This window comes from Leptopilina heterotoma, unplaced genomic scaffold, assembly GCF_015476425.1.
Source record: "Leptopilina heterotoma isolate Lh14 unplaced genomic scaffold, ASM1547642v1 Lhet_0, whole genome shotgun sequence".
NCBI lineage: Eukaryota > Metazoa > Arthropoda > Insecta > Hymenoptera > Figitidae > Leptopilina > Leptopilina heterotoma.
The window spans coordinates 622,233-650,098 of NW_025110811.1; the positions used below are offsets into that span (position 1 = coordinate 622,233).

The 27,866-nt window shown below is 22.8% G+C and overlaps 1 protein-coding gene across 7 annotated transcripts in view; it reads right to left on the reverse strand.

The window, feature by feature from the left end:
* Window positions 1-9,833: 9,833 nt before the first annotated feature.
* LOC122500353 (protein NDRG3) overlaps window positions 9,834-27,866 on the reverse strand; it is an 81,651-nt gene continuing 63,618 nt past the window's right edge. For 4 of the 7 annotated variants that reach the window (XM_043609539.1, XM_043609426.1, XM_043609621.1 and 1 more), the window contains 3 exons: window positions 27,115-27,384; window positions 24,731-24,815; window positions 22,260-24,182 (listed from right to left, as the gene is read on the reverse strand). In XM_043609539.1, the coding sequence (XP_043465474.1) occupies window positions 24,028-24,182; window positions 24,731-24,815; window positions 27,115-27,384 (510 nt within the window). In that variant the 3' untranslated portion in view covers window positions 22,260-24,027. Of the gene's footprint in view, window positions 10,304-14,794; window positions 14,917-22,259; window positions 24,183-24,730; window positions 24,816-27,114; window positions 27,385-27,866 lie in introns of those variants that run through there. The other 3 variants (XM_043609703.1, XR_006301487.1, XM_043609356.1) reach the window with 3 other exon arrangements.

Sequence of the window (27,866 nt, forward strand, 5' to 3'; positions counted from 1 at the left end):
CTTAGGAATTCAATTATTTTTTAAAATTTTAATAATAATTTATTTATTTATTTAGATGTATAAACGGGCGATAAACCCTTTACAAAGTATAAAGATGAGGACAAAAAAATTCTCAATTGAATTATTTCCAATATAATTTTAATGAAATTTTTTGAAAGATTTCAATTAATTTTATAAATAATTTTAAATTTTTAAAGAAATTCAATTATTTAAATCACAATTTTCATAAAATTTTTTGAAAAAAATCATTTCTTTAAAAAGATTTTTATAAAATTCTTCTCAAGAATGCAATTATTGTAAAAATTTTATTACAGTTCGGTGATAAAAATTCAATTATTTTCACAAATAATAAAACTCGAATCGCAGGATTTCAATTATTTTTAATATAATTTTAAATTAATTCCGCTAAAAACTGAGTCAGTGGAAAAATTTAAAACTTTTTTTTCAACACAAATTTCTTTTTTAATTAGACTCCTCTATGAAATCCACATTATTTAGATTATAATATATATAATTATTATTAACATTAATATTATTGTTTATAATGTTTTCTGACTATAGGGAATATTTATTTAAATGTACGAAATTTAAATTAAAAATTAAATTTTCTTAATGTGGTATTTTAAATTAATTAACTTACCCATTCACATTGGTTTATTCACACAGTTGATTATATAGTTCACGAAAAAAAAAAGCGTAACTTCCTCTTCGCTGGTCGCCTTTGCCCTTGACGCCTGAAGGAGTTTGATGAATTGTCACATTTTTGAACCTACAATAAAATTTTTTTCGAATTTTTGAATATGTACGTGTGCAGGAAGAAAGGCGGTTACAATATACATCTAAAAGTCCGGATATTACAAACCAAGGAAAATATTTATATACCACAAAATAATATTTTTTTGCTGATAAGATATTAAAATAGAAAAAAATACAAAAATATGCTTTTCGCTCGTCTCTTACGAAGAATTGCATTAAAATATTTAATAATAATTAAATTTATTCAAGAAATGTAATTAAAATAGAATTGAAAATAATTATTACACTCTAAGTAACAAATTATATCAAATTTTTTTTAAACAATTGAATTTTTTCGACGAATTTTATTCAAATTTTTAAGAATCAATGCGTTTTTATAGCGGAATTAATAAATTTAAAATTATATACAAAAATAATTGAAATCCTGCGATGAGTTTTATTATTTATGAAAATAATTGAATTTTTGTCACCCGAAGTTTAATAAAGTTTTTAAAATAATTGATTTTTTTCAAAAAATTCTATGAAAATTTTGTTTTAAATAATTGAATTTCTTTGAAAATTGTATATTATTTATGAAAATAATTGAATTCTTTCGAGGAATTTTATATTATTTATTGAAATATGTAATTGATTTCTGGCAAAAAAAAATTTGGCTATTTTTTTGAAAATAATTGAATTATATTGAAGAATTTTATTAAAATTTGTGATTATAATTGAATTCTTTCCAGGAATTTAATACAAATTGTATTGAAAATCATTGAATTCTTGCGTAAAAGTTTATTAATATTTTTGAAAAATAATTGAATTTTAGAAAAGAATTTTATTGTATGCAGGCCCTCAATTTTAATAATATTTTTTTTTTTTTGATTAATTGCATTTTTGTGGAATTCATTTAAAAATGTATTAAAAATAATTTAAATCCTTCCATGAGTTTTATTATTTATGAAAATAATTGAATTTTTGTCACCGAATTTTATTTAAATTTGAAAAAATAATTGAATTCTTACAACGATTATTATTAAAATTTTAAAAAATAATTGAATTCTTGCGAAGAATCTAATAAAAATCTATTCAAATAATTGATTTTTTTCGAAAAAATATTAGGAAAATTCTGTTTTAAATAATTGAATTCGTGTGAATATTTTTTTATCTATATAAATAATTGAATGTTTGCAATGAATTTTATAAACATTTTTTTTAAATTATTAAATTCTTTTGGGAAATTTTTTTATTAATATAGTAGATATTAAAAATCATTGAATTAGGACTGACTGAATTGAATTGGTAACTGACTTTTAGTTTTTTAATTAGTAAATTTTGCTAATAAATAGTAATTTCTTCCAATTTATTAGTAAAATTTACTGATTTAGAAGCAAAAAGTCAGTCACTAATTCAAATTAGTAAAAATTTCTACCAATTTAAATTTAGAGAGAATATTTCCCCTAAATTCTAATAATTCCACACGCAGGTAAGAATACAAAAAAATATAATGTCAAGAATAATAAATCAATAAGGATAATATTATCATAAAATAATAAAAAAGATATATTTTAACAAAAAGCAGATATAATAGAAAAGACAATTTTTTTTCTATGCTTGTTTATTATAAATAACAGGTATTGTTTTTGTGTGCATGTGTTGTATAGATAATGTATTGAAGCTCCATCTATATAGATTGCTCGTTTATTAATGATTTTCGCTTAGTTGATAGTACAGATTTTGCGTGTTATGTATGTATATATATATATATGTAATATGTCAAATTACATATGCTCATTTTTTTTTTTTATTTAAATTCTAATCGCATTTCCGCAGGCCGAAGCCATATATATACTACATTCGATAAATCTGTGCGCAGTTCAGGCAAAACTTCAGCACTCAAACGTAATTTTTATAACACTCACATTATTATTATTAATTTATTGATATATTTTCCCTCATATATAATATATCAGTTATTCAATGTTTTTTTTCTTATTCGCCTTAAACGAATGATAAAGTGTGCTTCACCGTTTTGAGCAGATTTAAATTTCACAGAATCAACTCTAAGAAACAATTTTTCTGTATTTTACATTTTTTTTATTTACTTCTTTTTGTTTATCGAAAATCTTTTCATTTAATTTTTTTTTCTTTATTGCCGTCTCTTTATTTTTTTCCCTCTGTTTTCTTCTAATTCTGAATTTATAATTTTGTTTTTTTTTTGTTACGTATATGAATTTGTACTTGACTTGTATGTTAAAGTAATTATAATAAAAGATTTTAATAATGTAAATGTATAACAAAAAAGTACTGTTGTCAATTAGTGGCGTTTGTCGATTTAAGGCTTTTAGGTTTAGAAAAGCGTTCGGCTCCGCAGAAGAGGAGGGGGAGCGACCAATCACGAAGCGCCTCCCCACTCCTTCCTTGCGACGCGCGCAGCTTTCTCAACCGAAAGTCAACTATCTTTTTTTTAAATTATTACTAGATTAATTACTTTTTAATTTTTGATTCGCCAACTAAATCGCTTAAAATTTTTTTTTTTTTTTTACTAAATCGCTTTAAATTAATTATTCTCAATCAATTCAAAGATTAAAATCAAATACAAAATACTTTTCTTGGAGTAAATTCATTTTCGTTTTGCATTCATTAGTGAGCACTACTTTACTTTTCGAAAATGTTTTGTACGAATAAACGTTGTTTAGAGAGTGACACTCGTTGATTCTTAAAAACTATTACTTTTCGTAGCCTTTCAAAAAAATTTTTTTTTTCTGTGGCAATAATCAATGCATTATTTTTGATGAGGGGACGCGAGTTAAGACTTTTCTTGATCTACTGCCAGTGATAATAGAGAGAGAGAGAGAAATAGAAAATTTTATTGAGATCCAAATTAAACACTGGGTTAAAAATTGCGATATTTTCTATAAATTTAATATTGAGACTATTGTAATTATACTCTTTGAATTTTGGACCAAGTTCTGTCTCGCGTCTCTCATTTTTATGAATTATTCTTTTTACATATATAATTATATCGATATATATATTTTTCTTTGTTCTCTTTTTCCTCTTTACACTTTTCGAAAGACTTTCAGAGTCCTTCCTCTGTCTTCATACTAAATTATTATAAGAATGTTCAATCCATTAACATTCAGCAAAAAGTTTTTTTAAAAATTAAAAATGTAGTCGAAAATTAGTAAGAAAGAAATTTGTTTATAATATTTTCTTGTTAAATTTACACAATTGAAAATTTTTAATATTTTTCGTTAAGTGATAAGATGCTAAGTTAGTGGATTGAAAACACTTGTAAGAAATAATTTTTCTTTTTTTTTGTCGAATGTGAATATTAGACACATGAGAAAATACGCTTCGAATATTTTTTTTTATAGTATAATTAAAGAGTCTCTTTGTCAAAGAATATAGAAAACCAAAGGCGGTCAACTTTTTTTTTTTAAAGCCACGTACATTGCGCAGCAGGCACGTTTTATCATATCACTTACTACAGGCTTACAAAACCTGGTCAAACCATTATATACTCCTACCAAATTATCAATATTTTAACAATATCCTACTATAAATATTTTCTCGCAAAAATTTTTCCCTTTGAAAATAATCCAAGGGACAACTGTAATAAAAATTATTATAATAATTAATGATAAAAAGAATAAGAATAGCAATTATTTTTACTAGGTAATAAATGATAATTACAGATCTAGCGACGTTCTGTTATTGCGCGCGCAGCATCGAAGTGGGGATAGCGTTTGCTGCGCGCGCAACGAGACTTGCGCGCGCAGCATGAAAGTAAAGTTGCGCGCGCAACCGAACGCTTATGCGAAATTTCATCTTTTTTTCTATATTACAAAAAGAAAATATTTTACAAATATAAATACACAAAACTAAAAATTAAAAACTAGATTTACTGATAAATTATCTATTTTTAATAAATATCTTATAACAATTTAACTTCACTAATTTACTAATAAAACATTGCTGTCCATTTGAAAATGTACACGAGCAGATTGAAAATTTGTTTCTGAAAAAAAACTCATTCATTATTATTTCTTTTGAATAAAAATAAATGTTTGATAAATTTTTGTCAAAAATGAATTTTGGACCACTCTGATATTTATAATCGCAATCAAATAATTTATGCTTTCTAATGTTATCAATTCTTTAGGAGTGAATAAAAATTATAAATATTGTTGGAAGACACCAACTCTATAGATTTTTAAATTAGCACCACTATTATTTTTAATTTTCCCTTTTTTAAAAGAAATTAATATAATCAAAAAGAATTTTCTTTATTTAGAAAGTGACAGTATTTTTTTTCTTTCAAATCCTTTCATCGCACATTGTCGTTTATAAAATTCGTGAATAAAAAATGCAACACGTGTTGTATTTTTTCCAGCGATTTTTTTTTTGTTCTAAATTTCAAACTTAACGATATAGTCTATTAGTTAATATCACATAATATAATTCATTATTTGATATTAATACTTAAGAATTAATAATTATAATTTAAAAATTAATTACTTTATAAATAAATTACTAATTAATAATTATAATTAACAAATTACTAATTATTACTTATAGTTAACAAATTAATAATTATAATTAACTAATTAATAATTGTAATTAATAGTTCACTAAATAATAATTATAATAAATGATTAAAATTAACAAATTAATAATTAATCTCATTTGATAATTTGTTGCAAAACAATACGAAATAATTGCAAATTGGAGATCTGTATTAAAATATTGCTCGAAAAATACATATACAACTAAATGCAGACAAAAAAAAATTCACCACTTAGGAACTTGCTCAGATCTAAGAAAAATTGTAATTATTGATAAAATTCATAATTTTAAAATAGTGCTGTGTAAAAAAATAATTCGTTATTACATTATGTAAAATATAAACATGTCTACCTACTCGTAAATTTTTTCGAGTACTATAATAACGGCAATGTATAATTTTTTTTCCATTCTGAATGCTATTAAAACTCTATCACACATGTGGATACAGAAAAGCATTCTTCGTCATCAGTTTCAATCGCGTTTTATGAAAACTATACAATGTTTATTTTTTCCCATCATATGTCAAAACATAATAACTCGTTTTATATTTATCAAAAAAATTAATATTCATATTTTCGTGCGATGTGGAAAAAAAAAACTTATTCTAAATTTTCGCGCACCCTTCACGATATACGAGTGCTGATATTATAATTAGAAATATTTTTTTTGTTACCATAGATCAGAAAAAAATTTTTTTCCTTCAGTAGTTATTTTACTTGGACCTTTGAATAGAATTTATCCAACAAAGTCTTATGCATAAACTTGCCACGACTAAAAAATTAAAAAAAAATTTCAATGATATGTTGGAAACTGTTTGTTTATTTAGAGAATTAGTTAGAAAAACTGTATATATACTATAAATTTCATATTTGGGTATTAAAAGTAAGAATATTTATAAAGTCGATATGTAACAATTATTGGTGTGTGAAATATCAAAAATTTTATTATAACTATACGTAAAAATATTTTGCGACTGTTTGGATACAATCAGAATTGTGAGAAAAATTTAAAAATTTATTTACAGTCTACAAATGATATGTGAGGAATGTTTATTTTATGAAAGTGGGCAAATAGCACAATATTTGACTGAAATATTGAGGCAACATTGCCTCGCAATATTATAAAATTAATATCATATAAATTATGTATTATAGAAATAATATTATATAAATTATGCATTATAAAAATAATATTATATAAATTATGTATTATAAAAATAATATTATATAAATTATGTATTATAAAAATAATATTATATAAATTATGTATCATAAAATCAATATTATATCAATTATGAATACTAAAATTAATATTACATAAATAATGTATTCTTTTATAATTACATTGCACTGAAAAAAATTATTTGATTCAAATAAACTATTAACTGTCTATTAACAAATAAATATTTACTTGAATCAAATAATTTTTATTTAAACAAAAAAATGTATTTGGACTAATTATTTCGATATTTGAAGCAAATACAATTTAATTGACTTAAATAAAAAATTTTTTAGTGTTTATTATAATATTATAAATATTTAATATGACGAGACAGTGTTGCCTTTATTGTCCTCAAATGTCGCGAACTTTTTCTATTTACTTATTTTTTGTAGAAATATTTCTCCAAAAATGAACAGCAAGAAATAGAAAATTATACCCTATGCTTGTATGATAAATTTTTATCAATGGTCCAGTTTAGTACTGAAGAAAAAATTCATCTCCAATGACAATTTTCGCCAAGAATAAAATTCCCCACAAACCTGAAATTATTGAAAAGAAATATTTATTAATAAATGAAAATAACTCGTAAAAATAATTTTCCAAATAAAGAGATATTTAATTTAATAATAACATACTTGGAAAATAATACTGAATAGAAAATATCGATATTGTTTCATGTATAAAAAAGAAAAAAGTATTTTACATTATTAGGCTCCAAACTCATTGATTTTGAGAGTAAGTCACCTGACGTTATGTCGAAGAGTGGGGAGATGAGTGTAAGTGAGAAGAGACTGCGAGCAACGCTTGACGTCTCTCTCCTACACACCTCCCCACCACTCCGATTCAAGGTCAAGCGTGACTTTCTTTTCTTATCAGCGTGAATCTAGATTTAAATATTAATTTACTCCTTACTATTTCTAAATCGTTGCACAATAAAAAAATTTTCAATTTTTCTTTTAAAAAAGACGCATTTTTTTTTAAATAGACGCATTTCTTTCGTTTGGTGTGATAAAAACTAAAGAATTAAGCGCAACTACATTTAAAATTTGCCTGCATTTTTTTTCTATAAAGAAGCTTAAAAAATACGAAACTGTATAATAGTATTAACAGAAACAGTATAATATAATAGTGTGGGATAAATTTTTCTAAAATCCATTGCACACATTTTTCTAAGTGAGACGGAAAAGAAAATTTCGTTTCCGTTAATTGCAATTATTATTATTTATACTATTATTATATTATTTTACTCTTTTATTTAATTCCATAGAATAATCATAAAATAAATTAATTTTAAATTAATGAGACTCTATTGAATTTAAGATTAAAAATGAAATCAATCTAGTAATTAGACTAAATTATTATTATAATATAAGTAGACTAATAAATCGATAGTTTCAAAAAATTCAAAAATAATTATAACAATATTAAATAATTTAAAAATAAAAAAAATTTGAAATTCATGTTTACTGGAAAAACATTTTTTAGATTCAACTATACGTATACAAACTAAGATTTTAATTAATCTTTACATAATTTTTTGTATGTAAAATTACAATTAAAGGATACGAAATCGATTTTTCCAATCAATCATAATACAAACAAATATTGGCACATTAATCACGAATAAAAATTAAGTTTTCTTGATTGTTTCGAAAAATTTCTTTGTAAAAAAAGAAGAATAACGAAAAATTTTTTCTTTTAATTCCGTGACGTTCCTGCGATAGAAAAAGAAAGAGATTTTGGAAATTCTATTCGTAATTAATGCGCCTAAGTACTATTACTCGCGATTTTTCTTTTAAATTATAATTTCTCTTAAATGTAATTTTTTTCCATTGGGGAAAAAAATTCGTATAAGAGAATTCTTATTGATATTTGTTTTTTTTTCTTTATTATTATTGGATCCCATATTGTTTCGTTGCAACATTCATGTGGTTCCACGTGGAGGCTTTTTTTACATTTTTACTTGAAAAGTTGTGTGAACTTTCAATAATAATAATAATAATAATAATTCTTACAATCTAAGCAGCAATCTGAACGTCAATTTTATCGTTTAACGTTAAAAACTAATACGAGATCGAGTTTTTTCACGTTTCACTTATAATTTATAATATGTAAATAAACATTGCTTTTGTAAATTCTTCTCAAATAGTTTTATAATTATTATTTAACAAAAGAAATTTGCAGTTTCCAAAAATTTTTTTGTATTTCAAATTATTTTTGTATAACAATTTGATTATTTTTAATGCTAATTTGAATTCAAGTTATGAGAAGTAAAAAGTTTTGTTTGTTAAAAACAAACTTAATTTATTTTTTAATAGAAATCAAAAATATATTTAATATTTTAAAATATAAAATAAATTAATAACTCGAAATTTTGAACAGAAAATTGCAAAGAATTTCAAAAGTAATGTCACATTTATTTTTCTAACTATTTTAGGCGCAGCTGATGCTAATCAAGTAAATCGTCGAGAGAACAATTATTCAATTTTTAGAATTCTAAAAAAATATTTACTTGCATTCTGAATTATAATTCGTTTCTTTGTGAACTAAATGTAATTTTTTTTATTAACTTTCATACTTTTCAATATAGATAATAATCTGTAGTTTGATTTTTAATTCCAATTTTAATTTTGTAATTAAAAAGGAAAAAATAAACTAAAAATAAGTCTAAAAACTCGATTAATAATTATTTAATAATTATTGAAATATTAGAATTATCGAATTGTATCGAAAATATATTTAACAATTAAAACAAATCGAAGAAAAATGAGACAAAAAAACTAAAAAAGACATTCAAAGACATGTGAAAAAAATTATTATAAAAATTTTTTTCTAATAGCGCTTTTGAAACATTGCTTCGTTAGAAAATTGAATCTTAATCTAAAATTTCTTAAAATACGAGATTTCAATGAGTAATGTGAGTTTACATAATTTTCGAGCATTTGGGTGTGATAGCATAGAAAACAGAAATAAGAGAGAAAAGGAAAGAATGATACTCTTGCCTCTCTCATCCCCTCCACTCTTCGTGTCAGCCAGTGACGATTCCCGTACCCCCACTCTCAACTAGCTGCCGTGTTTCATATTCTTCGAATTAATTCGTAGATACAAAGAATAAATATGCGACTTTTTTCACTACAAGAAATCTTACACGACAAAAATTGTTTGCAACTATTACTTTTAGTAAAATTTAACAATTTTGTCTACTGGATTATTTAAATTTAAAAAAATTTTTTTTTTTAAATCAATAATAGAAGAAATTCTCTCAAAACTTGAAAAGCAAAAAGACTTGTGATTAAAAAAAAAATCGCAATATGAAAGTAGAAACTGTAAATATACGCGAAAAAAAAATTCTTTTCTAAAAAATGAGGATCATCATTAATTTACATTTTTAGTTTAATTTACGCCAATTTGATGAGAATTTGTTCCTACGACGATTGTATTTGAGTTTCGCTTAAAGCTGACAAAGCTATCATTTTTGTTCGGCGGTTTATTTTTTTTTTTTTTTAATCGAAAAGCTGCGAGTTCCGATTTTTTTTCGATATTTTTTTTTTGTTGATAGCAATCGTTTTTTTTTGTTTAAATTATTTTGTACAAATCACGATGATGTAATAAACGTATCGTGGTATTTAACAAACAACCGCTTCTGATATGGGATTTTCAGTGATGTGAATTGTTGCAGTGGGCCAGTCAATTTTCTTACTGCAGATATGATTTAATCCCTCGAGGGAGGCTAATCTGTAATCCGCCATTTTCAAGGGAGACAGTGGTGCCACTGTAAGTAAAAGCAAAAAATCTCTTTACTTAATAAGAAATATTATTATATACGTTCTCCACTTTATTTTTGGGAAAATTTAATTCTCCTTTGAATCATAATTTTATTTTTCAAAAATAGAAAATAATTTTTGTAAAAAAAACAATACAATTTCTTGAAAATCTTGAAAGTCCTCCAACATAACCTCAAAATTAAAAAAAGTTATAATTTTAACCTAACGAGGAAAATTGATTTTTCAATTCTATCATTTTATTTCTAGTCGATTTTCATTTCTAAACTAGAAATTAAATAATAGAAGAAGTAACAATAATAATGATAATAATATTAATAAAAATAATAGAAATAACAATAATAATAAATAATTGTTAACTTCTTTCACCTTCAATAATAAATAATGATTGAGAAAATTTTTTATACGAGGCTTTGAACTTTTATTTAATGAACAAGGCCTGGTATAAAAAATTTTTTCGACCTAAAGGCCTCGTATAATAAAAAAATATAATAAAATAGAAAAATAGAAAATATATAAAATATAAAAAAATATAATAAAAAAAAAATTTCTCAATCATCAATTTTGAATTATCGAACGCAAAAAATTATTAATAATAAATAATGTTAATAAGTAGTAAAATAAATAAAAGCTCTATGCGCTGTTCGTGAGAAAAAGTCCGAACTTCGTGAACATTCGGCTCCACTCGTGTCGAGACGAATCTGACACGAGCTGAGGCGGAAATTCCCGAACTTTATAAACATTCCGCCATTTGCTATTCGAATCGAAAAGTTATATTTTCGCACTCGAAGAGCATGACTATAACATTATTATTAATTAAGAATACATTTTATTAATATTTTCTTATTATTTCTTATTTATTAATAAGACTTTCTTATTATTTTTAATAATATTTTACCTAATTATTATTATTATCATCCCCTATTGTAATATAATTAAAATTTCTCTCCTTTTGAGGTTATATTAACAATTTTTTTTCGTTTTTTTTTTTACTGTTTTTTGGAGAATTTTCGATTAAAGGAAATATTTTACACTCAAAAAATAGTAACATACACAGAATATATAATTATGATAAAAACACAGATAATATAAACGACATTTCATAAAAGATGAACATCCACAGTCAGTAATGCCGAATTCTAAAATATAGAGAAAGTGTCGCATTTTTTTTTCTTTCATCGAGAAAATAGAAAAAACCAAAAAGCAAGCGCACATGCAAATTAAAAAAAAAGAGAGAATATTGTGTATAGGTGGTCTGTTGTGTGCGTAAGAGCAATACAGGGTGTTGATTACAAAAATAATATTATTATCTACTTCTACGTTTATTTCTTGGTGCAATTTCTTTTAATTGATTATTATTAGTTAGATAAATAAATTTTCAGTAAAAAATTTTTTATCCGTATGGAAAAAAGTTCTTTTTACGTATATTATTCTTTTTTTTGCATTCAGATTAATTGTAATATGTTAAATGAAAAAGGGTAAGGTCTCAGGGGATTAATTAATTGCTTTGTACTTTTATCGTAAATTTCCACGAATACAATTGTTATATTCTGGGCATTGTTCCTCAACCGTCTGTCGATAATGACCTCTGAGTTGCCGCGGCTCTTCCGTAAATATATATATATATATATATATATATATAACAGACACGAAAAAATAATTTACGCCTAACCAAGGGGTCTAACAAGGCAAAATAGGGAATAAATTTTTAATTAAATAAATTTAAAATATTAAATTTATTTAATTATGATTATCAATTTATTTACTTATACTTATAAATTTATTCAATAATGTTTATAATTTTATTCAATTATATTTATAACTTTATTCAATTATATTTATAACTTTATTCAATTATATTTATAATTATATTTTATTGTAATGAAAAATTAAAAAATTATTAAATTTATTGAATAATTAAATAAATCCCTATGTTTCGCTGTCAAATCTTCAACTATACATGATGTATGTGCGATAAGTGCTTGCATTTTTTTAAAATTAAAAACATGGTAACTCAAAATTAAATTAATTATTCGTTAAAATGCGTCTAATCATTTATATAAGTGATTTTAATTGATTTGAAAAAAATATTCTAAATTCAGAACACAGGCCTCGGATAGACTTTAATAATAAAAAAAAAATCGTTTTAGTCGATTAAAATTTATTTTGCATTTTCTTGATTTTCCCCTTTTACTGATTTCTAAATTTAATTATTCAAAACTTTAATAATTTTCCAAAAAACCATCCAAAATTCAATTATTTAAATACAAAATTCAATTTTTTATAATAATTGTCACTGTCAATGATTTTTCTAAAAGTTATTAAGATTTATTTTCAAAAAATATTTTAAATAGGTATTATAAAATAATTTTTGAAAGATAATTGAAAAACAATTGTTTTTCAATTATATACAATTGAAAAATTTTCAAGCAATTTAAGTTTGGAAAATTTTTTAAAAATAATTGAAATTTGGTAAAATTTTTTAATAATAATTAAATTTTTGAAAAATATTAAAAAATAATTAAATTATTAGAGAATTTTAAACATAAATAAAAACAGGAATTTTCCGAAATTTTAATGAGTCTAAAAAAGTAAATTTTTAAGAATTTTAATTTACTTTGTTCGGAGACAATTACATTTTAAAAAATAATCATAAAACAATTCTTAGAATTAGTTTTTTAAAAATATTGTAATGTATTTTTTTGCAAATAATTAAATTTTTTAAAAGAATTTTTCTGTAATTTAAAAAAAACTAATTTTGTAATTAAAAAAATTAATCAAAAATAATTATTGAAAGATATGTCTGTAGTTATATTTTTTACACTATAAAAATTTCAATTATTGAAAAATTTCCAAACAATTGACAATTAACAATTTGTTAAAATCTTTCAGAAAATAATTAATTTTTGAAAATATGAAAAAAAGTTGAAAACATCGAAAATAATTGATAAAATTATAATGAAACACTCATAAGAATTACTTTTTTCGAAAATATTTTAGTTCTAATTTTTCGAAGCTACTTTACATTAATTTTTTTTTTTAAATTTCCACTTGAAGATTTTTGATTAAAATTTTTGAGAATTTAATTATTTTCAAAATTTACAATTAAAATTTTTCAAATTAGTTGATTTTCAAAAATTTTAATAAAATACTTAGAAGAAAATTAATTATTTTCAATTTAATTTTTCAAAATTTTAATTATTCCAACTCTTTTCAATTGTACAATTCGAAAATTGAATTAGAAAAATTATTCAAAAATAATTTTTTAAAGATTTGTCTATAGCTATATTTTTTGCACTATAAAAATTTTAATTGTTGAAAAATTACCAAACAATTGAAATTTGGTAAAACTTTTCAAAAATAATTTATTCTTTGAAAAATATGAAAAAAATTGAAAATAATTGAATGTTAAAAAATTGTAATGAAAAAATTATAAAAATTACTTTTTCCAAAAATATTTTAATTCTAATTTTTCGAAGCTACTTTACATTAATTTTTTTATTTTTAAATTTTCACTTGCAGATTTATTATTAAAAATTTTTATGAGCATTCAATTACTTTCGAAATTTACCATTAAAATTCTTCAAAAGATGTTTTTCAAAAGTTTTAATAAAACACTTGACAAAACTGAATTATTTTTAATTGAATTTTACAAAATTTAAAATACTTAAAATAATATCCGAGGCCTGAGAAAATGTTCTGTTCAGTAAGTTCTTCGCAAATTTTGTATAACAAAACGAAACTTTGAAGATCGTACTTACTTAACTTTTTTTAAGTTTACAGGAAGCTTGCGGCAAACTTGCAGTACAAGCTTACTTCTTATAATCTACATTTTTTAAAAATATTTATAAGCTTTTCTTTTGTTCTTAAATAAATTCGAAGAGCACATTTTTTCTACGAATTCCAAACCTAATAGCATGCGAATATACTGAATATTCACATACTGTTAGGGACTAGCATAAAAATTTTATGCCACTCTAAAAAGTAGAAATTCAAAGTAATTACCATGTTTAAAATACAGAAAAATTACATACAGTCTAATATTATACAAATGCAGACACAAAACTTTATAAGTATGATGGTGTGAACGAATAATACAGTTATAATTTGCTGTTAGCGAAAACGATTAATTTCGATAAGACATCAAAAGCAAGACGAGACCAGAATACATATTTTTGATGAAGATTTGAGTATGTATTTAATGAAACAAGTACAATTTTTTATTTAATGTGTTAGTTGAGAGAGATGTGATTTATCGCGTTTGAAATAGAAATTAGTATAATAGAGAAAAGTCGCTAGAGTTTATTTATTAATGATAATATAATATTTGTTAGGTTGGTTTTAAGAAAATTTCGTATATATTTAGAATTCATATATACAAGAAAGTATTTAGAAAAAAAGACTCATTAATCAAGCCATCACCAACCGTTCATTTAGTCTCTCTTACTTCCCGTTTAAAATTTTTTTTAATTCCGACTTACTCAACATATAGATGTTGGCCTAATTGACCGACACAGCGCTTTTGACTCCAGCGGCCTCAAATCCTAATTACATTTACCTTCTGGTGTCGATGGTGTTGAAGTCTTTCTCGGCATTCTCACCACTAAAACGTATAAGAAAACAAAATACACTATATGTTTATATGTAATTTGGAAAAAAAGAAATAAAAATAATAGTCAAACGTCGCGACATTAGGACAGAATGAACGCTATAGTAGCCGGCGTATTTGAGACACGTTTTCTTGGCAGCCATGTTGGAGAATGTTGCGCGCGCCACTAGTTTGCTGCGCGCGCAATGTTCTCGATGAGGACATTACTAAAACGTGCCAGAATAACGTTAGCTTGGGCACTACGATTAATTTGTGATTCAAAATAATTTATTTTTTTACTTAGAAACAAAATTATGCCAAATTGAAATCAAAAGTGCTTTTCCATTCGTTGCAATTAACAGTAAAGTGAACAGTTTTTAATTGACATTTAACAGTTGCCAGGGTTGTGAAACAGTATATTTACTGGTGGAAAGTAAAGTATGTTTCCATAATTCTTTGCAATAAAAAAATATAAAGCAATTTGTTAAATCGAATTAAATACTCGAGCTACGGACATCTAACCAGGAACTGCAAGGAATCTGATAGGAATAAAGCTTGCTGGTCCATTTACCTAAAAGGTATTTATACTTTTTAATTTTTTTGATTCTTCCTTAGAACTACTTTTTTGGACAAGGGAACAACTACCATAAGCACCTAAAGTTTCCTAAAAGTTAAAATTAACTTGACTGCCACCTTCGGAATCTTTAGTTGCAAAGCTCATGAAACTTGAAATAATTGTTTAAATGTCCACTATTTTTTAATGCTAGACACAAAACTTAAATAAACATTGAATGAAAGTTTAAAATTTCTTAAATTTATTATAAAATTCTTAAACTTTCATTTAATGTTTAGTCAACATTTGTGCCAAACATAAACATTTTGGTCATAGGGCTCGCATCTCATCTACTAAAACCTACTATTTACTACTTTTTTACGATTTGCTACTGTTTAGATACTTTTTTTTATTTACACTAAAAGCTACTTTTTCCATATTTGAGAATTTACACTACTTTAAATTTGTTAACAGTTGAAATCAAAAAAATTATTTTTAAAATTTTAATAAAGTCAATGGCAAAAGTTCAAAAAAATTTTTAATAAAATTCTATAAAACGATTCAATTACTTTCACAAATTTTTTCTAATTCAATTATTTTTAATATCTTCTATTTTAATAAAAAAATTTCCCAAAAGAATTGAATAATTTTAAAAATATGTTTATAAACTTCTTCGCAAGAATTCAATTATTTTCATAAATAAAAAATATTTCACAGAAATTAAATTATTTTTTAAAATTTTAATAATAATCGTTACAAGAATTCAATTATTTTTATAAATATTAAAATTCATCCCAGGATTTCAATTATTTTTAATACAATTTCTAAATTAATTCCGCACAAAATGCAACTATTCTTAAGAATTTTAATAAAATTCTATGAAAGAATTCAATTATTTAAAAAAGTTGAAATTCTTTATAATAATTGAATTGTTTTCAATATAATTTTAATTAAATTTTCTGAAAGAATTCAATTATTTTCATTATAATAAAAAACTTTTCACAGGAATTCAATTATTTAAAACAGAATTCAATTATTTTTATAAATTTTAAAACTCATCGCAGGATTTCAATTATTTTTAATACAATTTTAAATGAATTGCGCTTAAAACGCAATTATTCTTAAAACTTTGAATCAAATTTTTCGATAAAAATCAATAATTAAAAAAGATTTTTATAAAATTCTTTGCAAGAATTGAAGTATTTCATAAAAATTTTAAAAAGTTCTTCACAGAAATTAAATTATTTTTATAAATAATAAAATTCGTTGCAGAAATTCAATTAATTTTAGAAATAATAAAAAAATTCAATTATTCAAAGAAATTTTGATATAATTCATTTATTTTAAATTAATAATTATTTTAATACATTTCTAATTAAATTTCTTGAAAGAATTGAAATATTTTCAATAATTTTAATGAAATTCATCATAATGATTCAATTTTTTTTTAATTTTGATAAAACTCTTCTTCTTGAATTCAATTTTGAGAAATATTCAATTATTCAATAAATTATTCATTTTTATTTTTAAATAATTGAATTTTTCTAAAACTTTCTAATGAGAATTGATTAAAAATTGAATTTCAGTTAAAAATTTTAGATAATTATTGAATATTAGAAGCATTATAGTGTTAATTTAAAGAAATAATTAAATTTAAAAAGATTTTTTGAATTTGAATGGCTTGAAAATTTTAATTGTTCTAAAACTGTAATAATATTTAAATTTTTGTTTTGAAATTAAATTATTAAAGTTTTAAATGATTTTATTTAAAAATTTCAGGAAAAAAATAATTGAATTTTGAAAGAATTACTTTTGTAATTTTTAGAAACAGTTCAATTTTAAAAATGCGGTTTTTTAAAAATAATATTTTTAATTTTTAAAATAATTTTAATAAGAAAAACAGAATTTTATTTATAAGTTTTGTTTTTTGTTTTTTTTTTATATTATTGCAAAAAAAAATTTGTAATTTAATTTATTTTACACTATTTTATATGTGGAATGTTTTATATTTTAAAATATAAACATTTTATATTAATTTTCTTATTCCTCTTTGTAATTTTTGTAATTTAAATAATTTAATTGTTTTTAAGAATTTTATAGAAATTTTGTAAAAATAATTAAATGCTCTTGAGGAAATATTATAATGAAAATAATTGAATTCTTTTGAGAAATTTTATTAATTTATAATTGAATTATAATACAAATTCTTGCAAATTTTTCAAATGAATTTATTTCAAATTTTATTGAAAGTTTGAAATGTAATTGAATGTCGTGGGAAGAATTTTTTTTAATTTTTGGGAAAATAATTGAATTGTCTTGAAGAATTTTATTAAAGTTGAATTTTTTGAAATTTTGCATTTAAAAGAATTGAAAAATATGAAATTGATATTTAGAAATAAAAAATTTTTTAATTTACATAATTATAATAAATTAAATAGTTATTTTTCCTATAGTTATATTAATATATTATTTATAAAAATTGAAAGTGCAACTTTCATGAAATTAAATTATTTTTTGAATTTTTAAATAAAATTATTCCGGAAATTATTTAAAAATTTAAAATAAATTCAAGTTCAAATCTGTAAAGTTCAATTATTTTTAGAAATATAAAAAATTTAAAAGTAAATTGAATATTTTCTTTTTTTAAGTATGTTGCGTTGAACAATAAAATTCAGAATTTTCTTTATATAAATTCTAAAAAATTGAATATTTTTCCAGTACTTTTGATAAAATTCGCGGTTTTTTCCCTAAATTCCCTAATTTTCCAAACTTTTGCAACCTTACGAACTAAAAAAAAACTGATACAACCCTGGCATACAGTTTTATGGTGCAAAAGCGTTCAAGGGTCCTTGTCGATAGACGTACATAAATCGAAAAAAAATTCCTTCACATGTGTTGAGAATATTAAACAAAAAAAAAAAAAAAATTTTTGTCAAAAACTAATTTCTCTGTACACTGAATGGTGCTACTTTATAAAAGTGTTTTGTAATTAAATATACAAATATAAATATAATAATAAGAATGAATCGACAACATCTAAAAAATGCGCGTGTAATACTTTTGACTGTAGCGTCAAGCTAATAGCGAGTTTAGTTTTCAAAAGCCAAAACTATAGCCAAGAAGCTAAAAGAAATTGCTTACTATTTTTTAATTAAAAAAAAATTTACTAATTAACAAAATTGTTCATAAATACGTACCACTCGATTGATCCGAGACGCGTGAGAAATAAAGGCGCAAAGTCGGTCAAAATTAATATCTTTCATTCCCTTAATTTTATGGTATTAAAAAAAAATTCTTAAAATACTTTGAAAATATCTTTAAAACGAAAAAAATTAAATGAAGAAAAAAACCCATTTTTATTTCAATAATACTCAGGGTCGTTTATTTAGTCGAGTATAATATTATTTTCTCAAACTTTTGTTTATTTAATCAAGTTTTGGAGCAAGTATAGCTGTTTTTTTTTTTACTAAAAGGTACATGTTTTCGCTTAAGCTGATTTTGAGGTCGAATATACTCGTGTGATAAGGGATGGTTTACTATTTTATAAATTTATAATAGAATTTATATAATTCTAATTTTTATCAAATATAATTTATGAAAATAATTTAATATTTTCAAAATCAAATATTATTCAAATATTCAAATAATTATTCAAATAATGGAATAAAAAATGATATAAAATATTATACAAAAATTTTATAAAATTTATAATTTTATAATTTTATAAATTTATCTTAAATACCATAATTGGAACATAAATTATAATTTCGAAATGTATTTTTTTAAGTTTGTACTTTTAAGTACACTTTTAAACTCGACCCTTAAAACACTGAAATCCAACCTCATTGTAACTTAAAAGCCATTCGTTTAAGTATGTAGCTTGATTGATGTACATCAGTGACAGTAATAGTCGATGGTGAAGATTATAACAGCAATAACGATTGTGAGATGATAATATGATCATGATCCTCGTATAATCAATCGACGCAGAAACGGGTACATTCGAAATTGCATTTTTAACATGAGATCATCATTTGGTTTTTTTCTCGAATTTTTTAAATTATAAACAATTATAAAAAGAGTCTTAGCCATTTTTTACCATAATACTTTAATCTTTATTGAAATTTTACCGAAAAAAAATAATTTCATAAAATTCAATTGTTTTGTGAAAAAAATTGTTATAAAACACGATTTACAGGCCACGGATTTTATGACTTTTTCGACTATTTTCCAAAAATGTGACTTTTTTCGACTTATTTTCAAAAATTGCGACTTTTTTCTAAATATTGCAACAAAATACCACATTTTTAGTATAAATTGCAAATTATTTCAATTTTTCTAGTATGAAAAATAACTATAGACAAATTATTAACAAATTATTTTTGAATAATTTTTCTAATTACTTTTTCGAAATATACAATTAAAATGATTTGAAACAATTAAAATTTTGTAAAATTTGATTGAAAATAATTGTTTTTTCTTCAACTACTATTATTAAAATTTTTGAAAATCAACTTTTGAAGAAATTTAATTGCAAATTTTGTGAAAATAATTGAATTCTCAAAAAAATTTAATGAAAAATCTTATTACAATTTTTGAAAATCAACTTTTGAAAACTTTTTAAATTTTTATGAAAATAATTGAATTCTCAAAAAAATTTAATAAAAAATCTTCAAATGTAAAATGAAAATGAATGAAAAGTAGCTTCCAAAAACTGATATTAAATTTTTTCTAAAAAAAGTAATTCTTAGAATTTTTGTTATTACAAATTTTTAAAAATCAAATTTATTTTCAATATTTTTAAAAATATAATTCCGAATATTCAAATAGATAGGTAAAAAAATTAATACAAACATTAAAATTTTTCAGAATTATTTTTAACATTTTTGAGAAAACAATCATTGTGAAAATTTTTAAATTAAAATTCCTCAAATAAAAATTTTTTTAAAAATATACACAAATTCTTTTAAGAAATTCAATTATTTCGAAAAATTACATTAGAATTTTTTTAAAAAACTAATTCTTAAAATTGTTTTATCATAATTTTTTAAGATTTGCTTCTCTTCGAACAAAGTAAATTAATTTTTTTTTAAATTTACTTCTTTAGATTCTTATTAAAATTTCGAAAAAATCATGTTTATAAGTATTTAACTATTTATAATTAAAATTCTTAAAAAATTTGATTATTTAGTTTATACTTTTCAAAGATTCAATTATTTTTAAAAGATTTTGTTAAATTTCAATTATTTTTAAACATTTTAACAAAAATTGAATTTTTTTAAAAATATTTTATCAAATTTAAATTATTTTTAAAAGATTATTTGACTTTTTTTGTATTTTTAATCGACTAAAGCGACTTTTTTTGTGTCTTAAAGTTAAACTCGATTCGAGGCCTGAATTCAGCATCAGATCTTTTAAAATATAAATATTAAATTCGATCAGTTCTTTAAGGAATCGTAAAAAAAAACAAGAAGCGTCAAGAGGTTTACAAAATTTTCAAAAAATTATCTGAACTTGAATGTTATAATCGATTTTTATTTGATTTTTCAACGTAGAATCCGAATTTCAACCATAAAAATAGATTCCATCTAGTTTTCGAGTAATTGAGGTTTAAATATCCCAAGAAACTTGTTTTTAGCCTCAGTTTTACGAAATTCAAAATGGCGGATCCAATATGGCGGAGAAATTAGAAAAGTTGAGCAAATGTCACGAAAATCACAATACGCGAGAGTTTTTTGGATCACTGATTACAAATCTGATGTCATTTTTACAAAATTCAAAATGGCGGGCAAAAATTTTGTATTTTTCCGCCATATTGGATCCGCCATTTTTAATTTTGGCACAACTGACAACAATTTCGTAAAGAACGACCCAAAAAACCTTAGAGTACCAAATTTCAAGCAAATCAAAGAGATTTTTAATTTTCTCGTCCGCCATATTGAATCCGCCATTTTGGATTTTAGAAAAAAAGAAAAAACCGCCTCTTTTGGCCCATTTGCACCTCAACTGCTCGCAAAACTCGAACAAATATTATTTTCATGATCAGATTCGAATTCTACGACAAAAAATCTGAAAGAAATTGACCATAACATTTTAATCGACAATAAATTTTTTTACGAAAGAAAATAATTTTTTACAAAACGAAATAAAATGGCTAAGGCTCGGAAATTAATTCTCTTGAAAGAAAATTCTTGTTAAATTGGAAATTAATTTTCTTTTTCGTATAAGAAAAATTTGGATTAACTTTTTTTTATTTATTTTTTTTTGGATTAACTCAATCGTGACAAAAGCTTAGTGTAACAGTGATAAGTGCGGGTGTGTTTCTGTGACTAAAAAGCCAAACAGAATAATTAACCTCATCTAATACCGTGATATAGTAACGCCACTGACTGGTTCTGGTAATATTTGTGTTTTTCAATCGAATAAGAGCACTGCATTAATTTAATGCTTTCTATTATAGTTAATAGTTTCACGGAATTTATTTATTTTTACTCTACGATTACCTAATGTTTCAACGAATGCAATTTACACGACAACTATTTTTTTCTCGATATAATTCTCAAAAAAAAAAAAAAAAAAAATTATTCAAAATATTTGTCTCAACTTTATTAAAATTTAAATTTTATTAACTCTAAAGTTATTAACTTTAAAATTTTTCCTAGCGATAGTTTTAATTAATACTATATTTGAAGAGAATTTAAAAAATAACTAATGAATAAATATTTTTCGCGGTGTATTGTATTTTGTTTATTAATTTATTATTTTATTAACTAATTATTTATTAATTTATTAATCTACTAATCTATTAATTTATTAATTTATTATTTATTAATTTATTAAAAATATACAAAATTAAACGAATCTAATTTAAAATAAATACGTTTAGAATTCAAATTTTCCCGCCTTTGGACGACATAACACCAGATGGCGTGAGAGTGACTAATTCGAAAAGCAGACAACTTGCAACATGACGTTCACGTGAAAACTTTTTATAAGACTTCACAGAAGAACAGTTTTGAACTTTCAATAATGCTACACAATTAAAAAAATGAGAATGTAAAAAAAATTAGACCTAAATTCGTATAAGATTTGTATCGACGCCTTCAATTTTTACTCGTAAAATATATTTCTGTCTTAACTTTTTATTTGGACTATTTCTATGTAAATTATAAAGATTAACAGTCGTCAGTCACTGAAAATATTTTAGAATTAAAAAAAGTCCCTTTTTGAAAATAGGATGAAAATAGAATTTAAAATAGGATTTTAAAGAATAAAATGTCGGGAAATTGCTTTCGTGAAAAGTATCTGTCAGGAAAATATAGTTGTCGGAAAAAAAATGAATTTCGTGAAAAATGCATTTGGAAAAACGTTGGGTAATCCTATATCGCGTATACACTATATTTACGCGCAATCTAAAAACTCATCTCAGTTCTTTTGACGTTATTTCTTAAATATTTCACTTACTATAATTGCTTCCTTTTCTGATTCAATTTTTTTCCCTCTCTAAATACTGAGAAAAAAATAAACAATCTATTGAATTTAATTTGCGACTCAATTTTTAATTTTTACTTTAAATTAACTTAGCGAAATTTAAACTTGTTATATCAAAAACAAGTCCGCCATATTTGATCGGACATTTTGATTCTTTAAAATTATTATCAATTACTTGAATCAATTATCAATTTACTTGAATCAAATAATTTTTATTTGAGCCAATTAAATTCTGCTTCAAATACTGAATTTATTGATTCAAACACAATTTCGTTGATTGAAATAAAAATTGTTTGATTCAAGTAAATATTTATTTGATAAGACAATCGGTTATTTGAATCAAATTTTTTTCCAGTGTAGAATTTTTTTTTATTTCTAGACCGATACTGAAGTGAATGTCGAAACAAAGGGTTCCAGCCTTTATTCGAATGTTCTCTCAATTTTTTTTTTTTGCATTATAAATAGTAAAAATTTACAAATATAGTAGAAATGAACAAAATATATTTTTCTGAATATTTTTCTTTTTGCTGGTTCTTTTTTTCGGCGGAGAATATTTATAAATGAAAAAAGAAGTGTATCGGTCTTTGGAAAAATACTAAATTTAAATTTTGTAATTAAAATTTATACTTCATACTGATTGTGAGATTTTGTTTTTAATTTAAAAAAGTGGCAATTTTCCATCGTTCACTTGTCAATGCGATAAAGTTTTTAGACTGCGCTTTTTGAGAATCGCGTTTCGACTACGTTATAAGAGCAACACACTTTTATATAAACAATTCATTCTGCAAGAACGCAGGCAAATGTAACATCGATAAATTTTGCAATACACAGGTGATAACTACGTATCTACGATCGTAGGCCAATACGTTGTTAATGCGATACCAACCGATATATTATTTAGATTGAAACCAAAACCTAATTATTTCTTTCCTTTCTGTTAAATTTTCTGTTTAAATTTTTTTTTCTTTTTCTTTTTCTTTTTTTGGTACTCGCCAGTTAGAAATATCGCGTTAGAAGGTCGCAAGTTCATTTTTTGAATATTTATAAAAAGCTCGTTGATTAAAAATAAATATTTGATTTATTTAACGGATTTCTTTAGAATTGTTGTATGTTTTTTTTTTTTCAATGGATATGCGACCTTCTAGACTCGAAATGTCATGTGACTTTTGCGCATTAGCACGTATGTCGATCATTGTCAGTGAAAATCGATGAATAATGTCAATCCGTAAATTGGTTTCTAAAAAAATTTTTTTTGTTTTTGTGTTAACCTTTAAAGTGCTAAGTGTTGAAAAATCACGGTCAGTGCTAACCCCGGTCTGTCAGACCGCTATTCCCTTTTGACAGTTTTTTAGTCATTTATAATTTTTAAAAGACAACTATTATAAATATTTTTTACTCTTTAACAAAAAAAGTCATTTCTGTATTATGCATTTATTTATTTTATTTATTTTATAAATGCAGTTTATGAGAACTGTCAGTAGAACTAGCTGCGCGTCAAGTTGCGCAGACGTCACTCATGGGAATATACTGGAATATACTTTCACTTAAAGCTAACCCCGGTCTCACAGACCGCTATACTTCAAATATTTATTTATATTACAAAATTTAACGAATAAAAATTTTTGAAAAAGTTGTCTCCTAACAGATTTTCGTAAAATATGAAGCTACTAAAAAGTTCAAGTTCTTATTATACTTTGAAAAAAAGTTACAAGCAAAGAAAATTTTAATAGCGGTCTGTCAGACCGGCATAGCACTTTAAAGGTTATAGCGACGACGCTCACTTACCATATCCTTCACCCTGTAGAAACAATCGAAAGGCCTCGCTAACTTTTCCTGGTTGTTCCTCCAGTACCATTCCGCAATCCGAAATCTAAAACATTTTAATTTCATTTGAATTCATTCTTTTTAGTAGAAAAAAAAAATAAATTGTTTCTAAGACGGTTTTTTATAAATTATGTCATAATAGATTTAACATGGCGACTAAAAAAGACAAAATCATTCAAATTTGCTTTAAACTTCTTACTCAGAGGTTTTTGGGGTCGCTGATTACGAATATGAAGTCAGATTTTTAAAATTCAAAATGGCGGATCTAATATGGCGACTAAAAAAAATAAAAATCACTCGGATTTGCTTGAAACTTGTTAGTTTTTTCAAAATACAATCATTTTTATTGTTAAAATTTAAAAACAAAATTATACAAAACATTAATCACTTTATTTTATTCAATTCTAAATAAATTTTTATTAGAAACTTCTACGAGAATTCAATTATGTAAATAATTGATAATTTATCTGAAAAATTGAATATTTCTTAAATTTGAATTCTTATAAAGAACTTTATCAACATTTTTTAAGATAATTTAATTTTTACAAAGAATTTCATTAAAATTTTTGATAATAATTAAATTCATTTAAGAAATGTAATTAAAAATGAATTGAAAATAATTATTACACTCTTAGAAACAAATTATATCAAATTTTTTTAAATAATTGAATGTTTTCGAAGAATTTTATTTAAATCTTTAAGAATAATTGCTTTTTTAGCGAAATTAATTTAGAATTATATTAAAAATAATTAAAATCCTGCGATGAACTTTATTATTTAAAAAAAACTTTTTAAAGAATTGATTTAAAAAAAATATATTTATGAAAATTGCGTTTTAAATAATTAAATTTTTTTGAAAATTGTATAATATTTATAAAAACAATTGAATTCTTTCAAAAATTTTTATTAAAATTATATTGAAAACAATTAAATTAGTATAAAGAATTTCATTCAAATTTTTTAAAATAATTGAAGTCTCACAAAGAATTTTATTAAAATTTGTAGATTTGTTTTTAAGAATTTTATTAAAATTTATAAGAGTAATTCAATTTTTCAAGAAATTTAATTAAAAATGTATTAAAAATAATTATTATTAAACAAATTATATTAAAGTTTTTTAAATTAATTAAATTCTTTTAAATAATTTTAATAAAAATTTTGAAAAATAATTGCATTTTTCAATCAATTAATTTGTTTAAAATTGTATAAAAAATACTTGAAATCCTGCGATAAGTTTCATTATTTATGAAAATAATTGAATTTTTACAACGAATTTTATTAAAAATTTTGAAAATAATTGAATTTTTGAGAAGAACTTTAAATTTTAACAAATAATTTAATTCCTGAGAAGAATTTTATTATTTATAAAAATAATTGAATTCTTGCGAAGAATTTTATAAAAATCTATTTAAATAATTGAATTTTTGTGAAAATTCTATTATTTATGAAAATAATTGAATGTTTGCAAAGAATGTTATAAAATTTTTTTTTTAAATAATTAAATGCTATCGAAGATTTATTCTAAAAATTTTTTAAACAATTGAATTCCTGAGACGAATTTTATTATTTATAAAAATAATTGAATTTCCGGAAGAATAATTTTATTATTTAAAAAAATATTTGAATTCTTGAGACGAATTTTATAAAACTCTTTTTAAATAATTGATATTTTTCGAAAAATTTTACGAATTTTCTATTTTAAATAATTGAATTCTTTCGAAGGTTTTTAATAAAACTTTAAAAAATAATTGCTTTTGTCAAGAAGATCATTTAAAAATGTATTAAAAATAATTGAAATCCTGTAATGAGTTTTTTAATAATAATTTGTAAAAATAATTGAATTCCTGAGACGAATCTTATTATTTTTTAAAAATAATTGAATTCCCGAAAGAATAATTTTAAAATTATTAATAAAGATAATTAAATTCTTAAGAAGAATTTTATTAAATCTTTTTGAAATAATTAAATTCTCGAGACGCATTTTATAAAATTAAAAAAAAAAATTTAATAATATTCTTAAAAAAAGTTGTAAATAGTAGGTTTTAGTAGATGAGTGCAAGGCCTACGAATATAAAGTCAGATTTTTAAAATTCAAAATGGCGGATCCAAGATGGCGACTAAAAAAAATAAAAATTACTCGGATTTGCTTGAAACTTGTTTCTCGGGAATTTTTGGGGTCGCTGATTACAAATATGATGTCAAATTTTTAAAATTCAAAATGGCTGACGAAAAAGTTAAAAATCAATCTTATTTAATTGAAACTTGTTACTTGGGGGTTTTTTTAAGAGTTTTTAGTTACATCTTTTTAGGGAAACCGCCTAATTTTTTGAATAAAAAAAACTTACCTTCATCCAAGAACTATTAGTGGGATCAAGTCGTCCATTTAATGTGACAGTATCATCAACATGAGGACTAAGTGATCCTGTGATGTTCATTACCGGCACGTCTAATGTTAATCCCTCCTTCTTACGAGTTGGATCCAATTCCCGGCTAATATTCAAATCCGTACGTTGTACATAACTATCGATAAATAATGCTAAATTCGTTGGATTTACTCGACGCTCGAAATAATTCTTGTAAACTTGAACGAGATCGTGATTCCTCTCTTCGGTACCCTGCGAATCATTTTTCATTGTTAATCCTATTATCACAATTATTTAAATACCTATTGTTATCATTATTAAGATTATATTAATAATATTATTATTAATATTATTAATATTAATTCAATATTTTTGGAAGCCATAAAATTATATAAATAAAAGATATTTTGATTCTTCTGTTTGGCCTGATGGCCAAACAGAAGAATCAAAACATCTTTTATTTATATTATTAATATTAGTTACATTTATTAAACAATAAACTTTAAAATCAAATCTGACTCACAAATAATAAGCTATATTTGAAAATAATGTAAATGAACTGCAACAAAAAAAAAAAGAGAAACAAGAACTTGATATTCTTTTTTACTTGTGAATTATTGGTTATTTAAAAGAGCGCGCACAAAAGAATTATTGGTTTTCAAAATTAAAATCACTCTATTCAAATGAAAGAGTATAGAGCAAAAATGTGTAGGGATAAAGGCGCCACGTTTTTA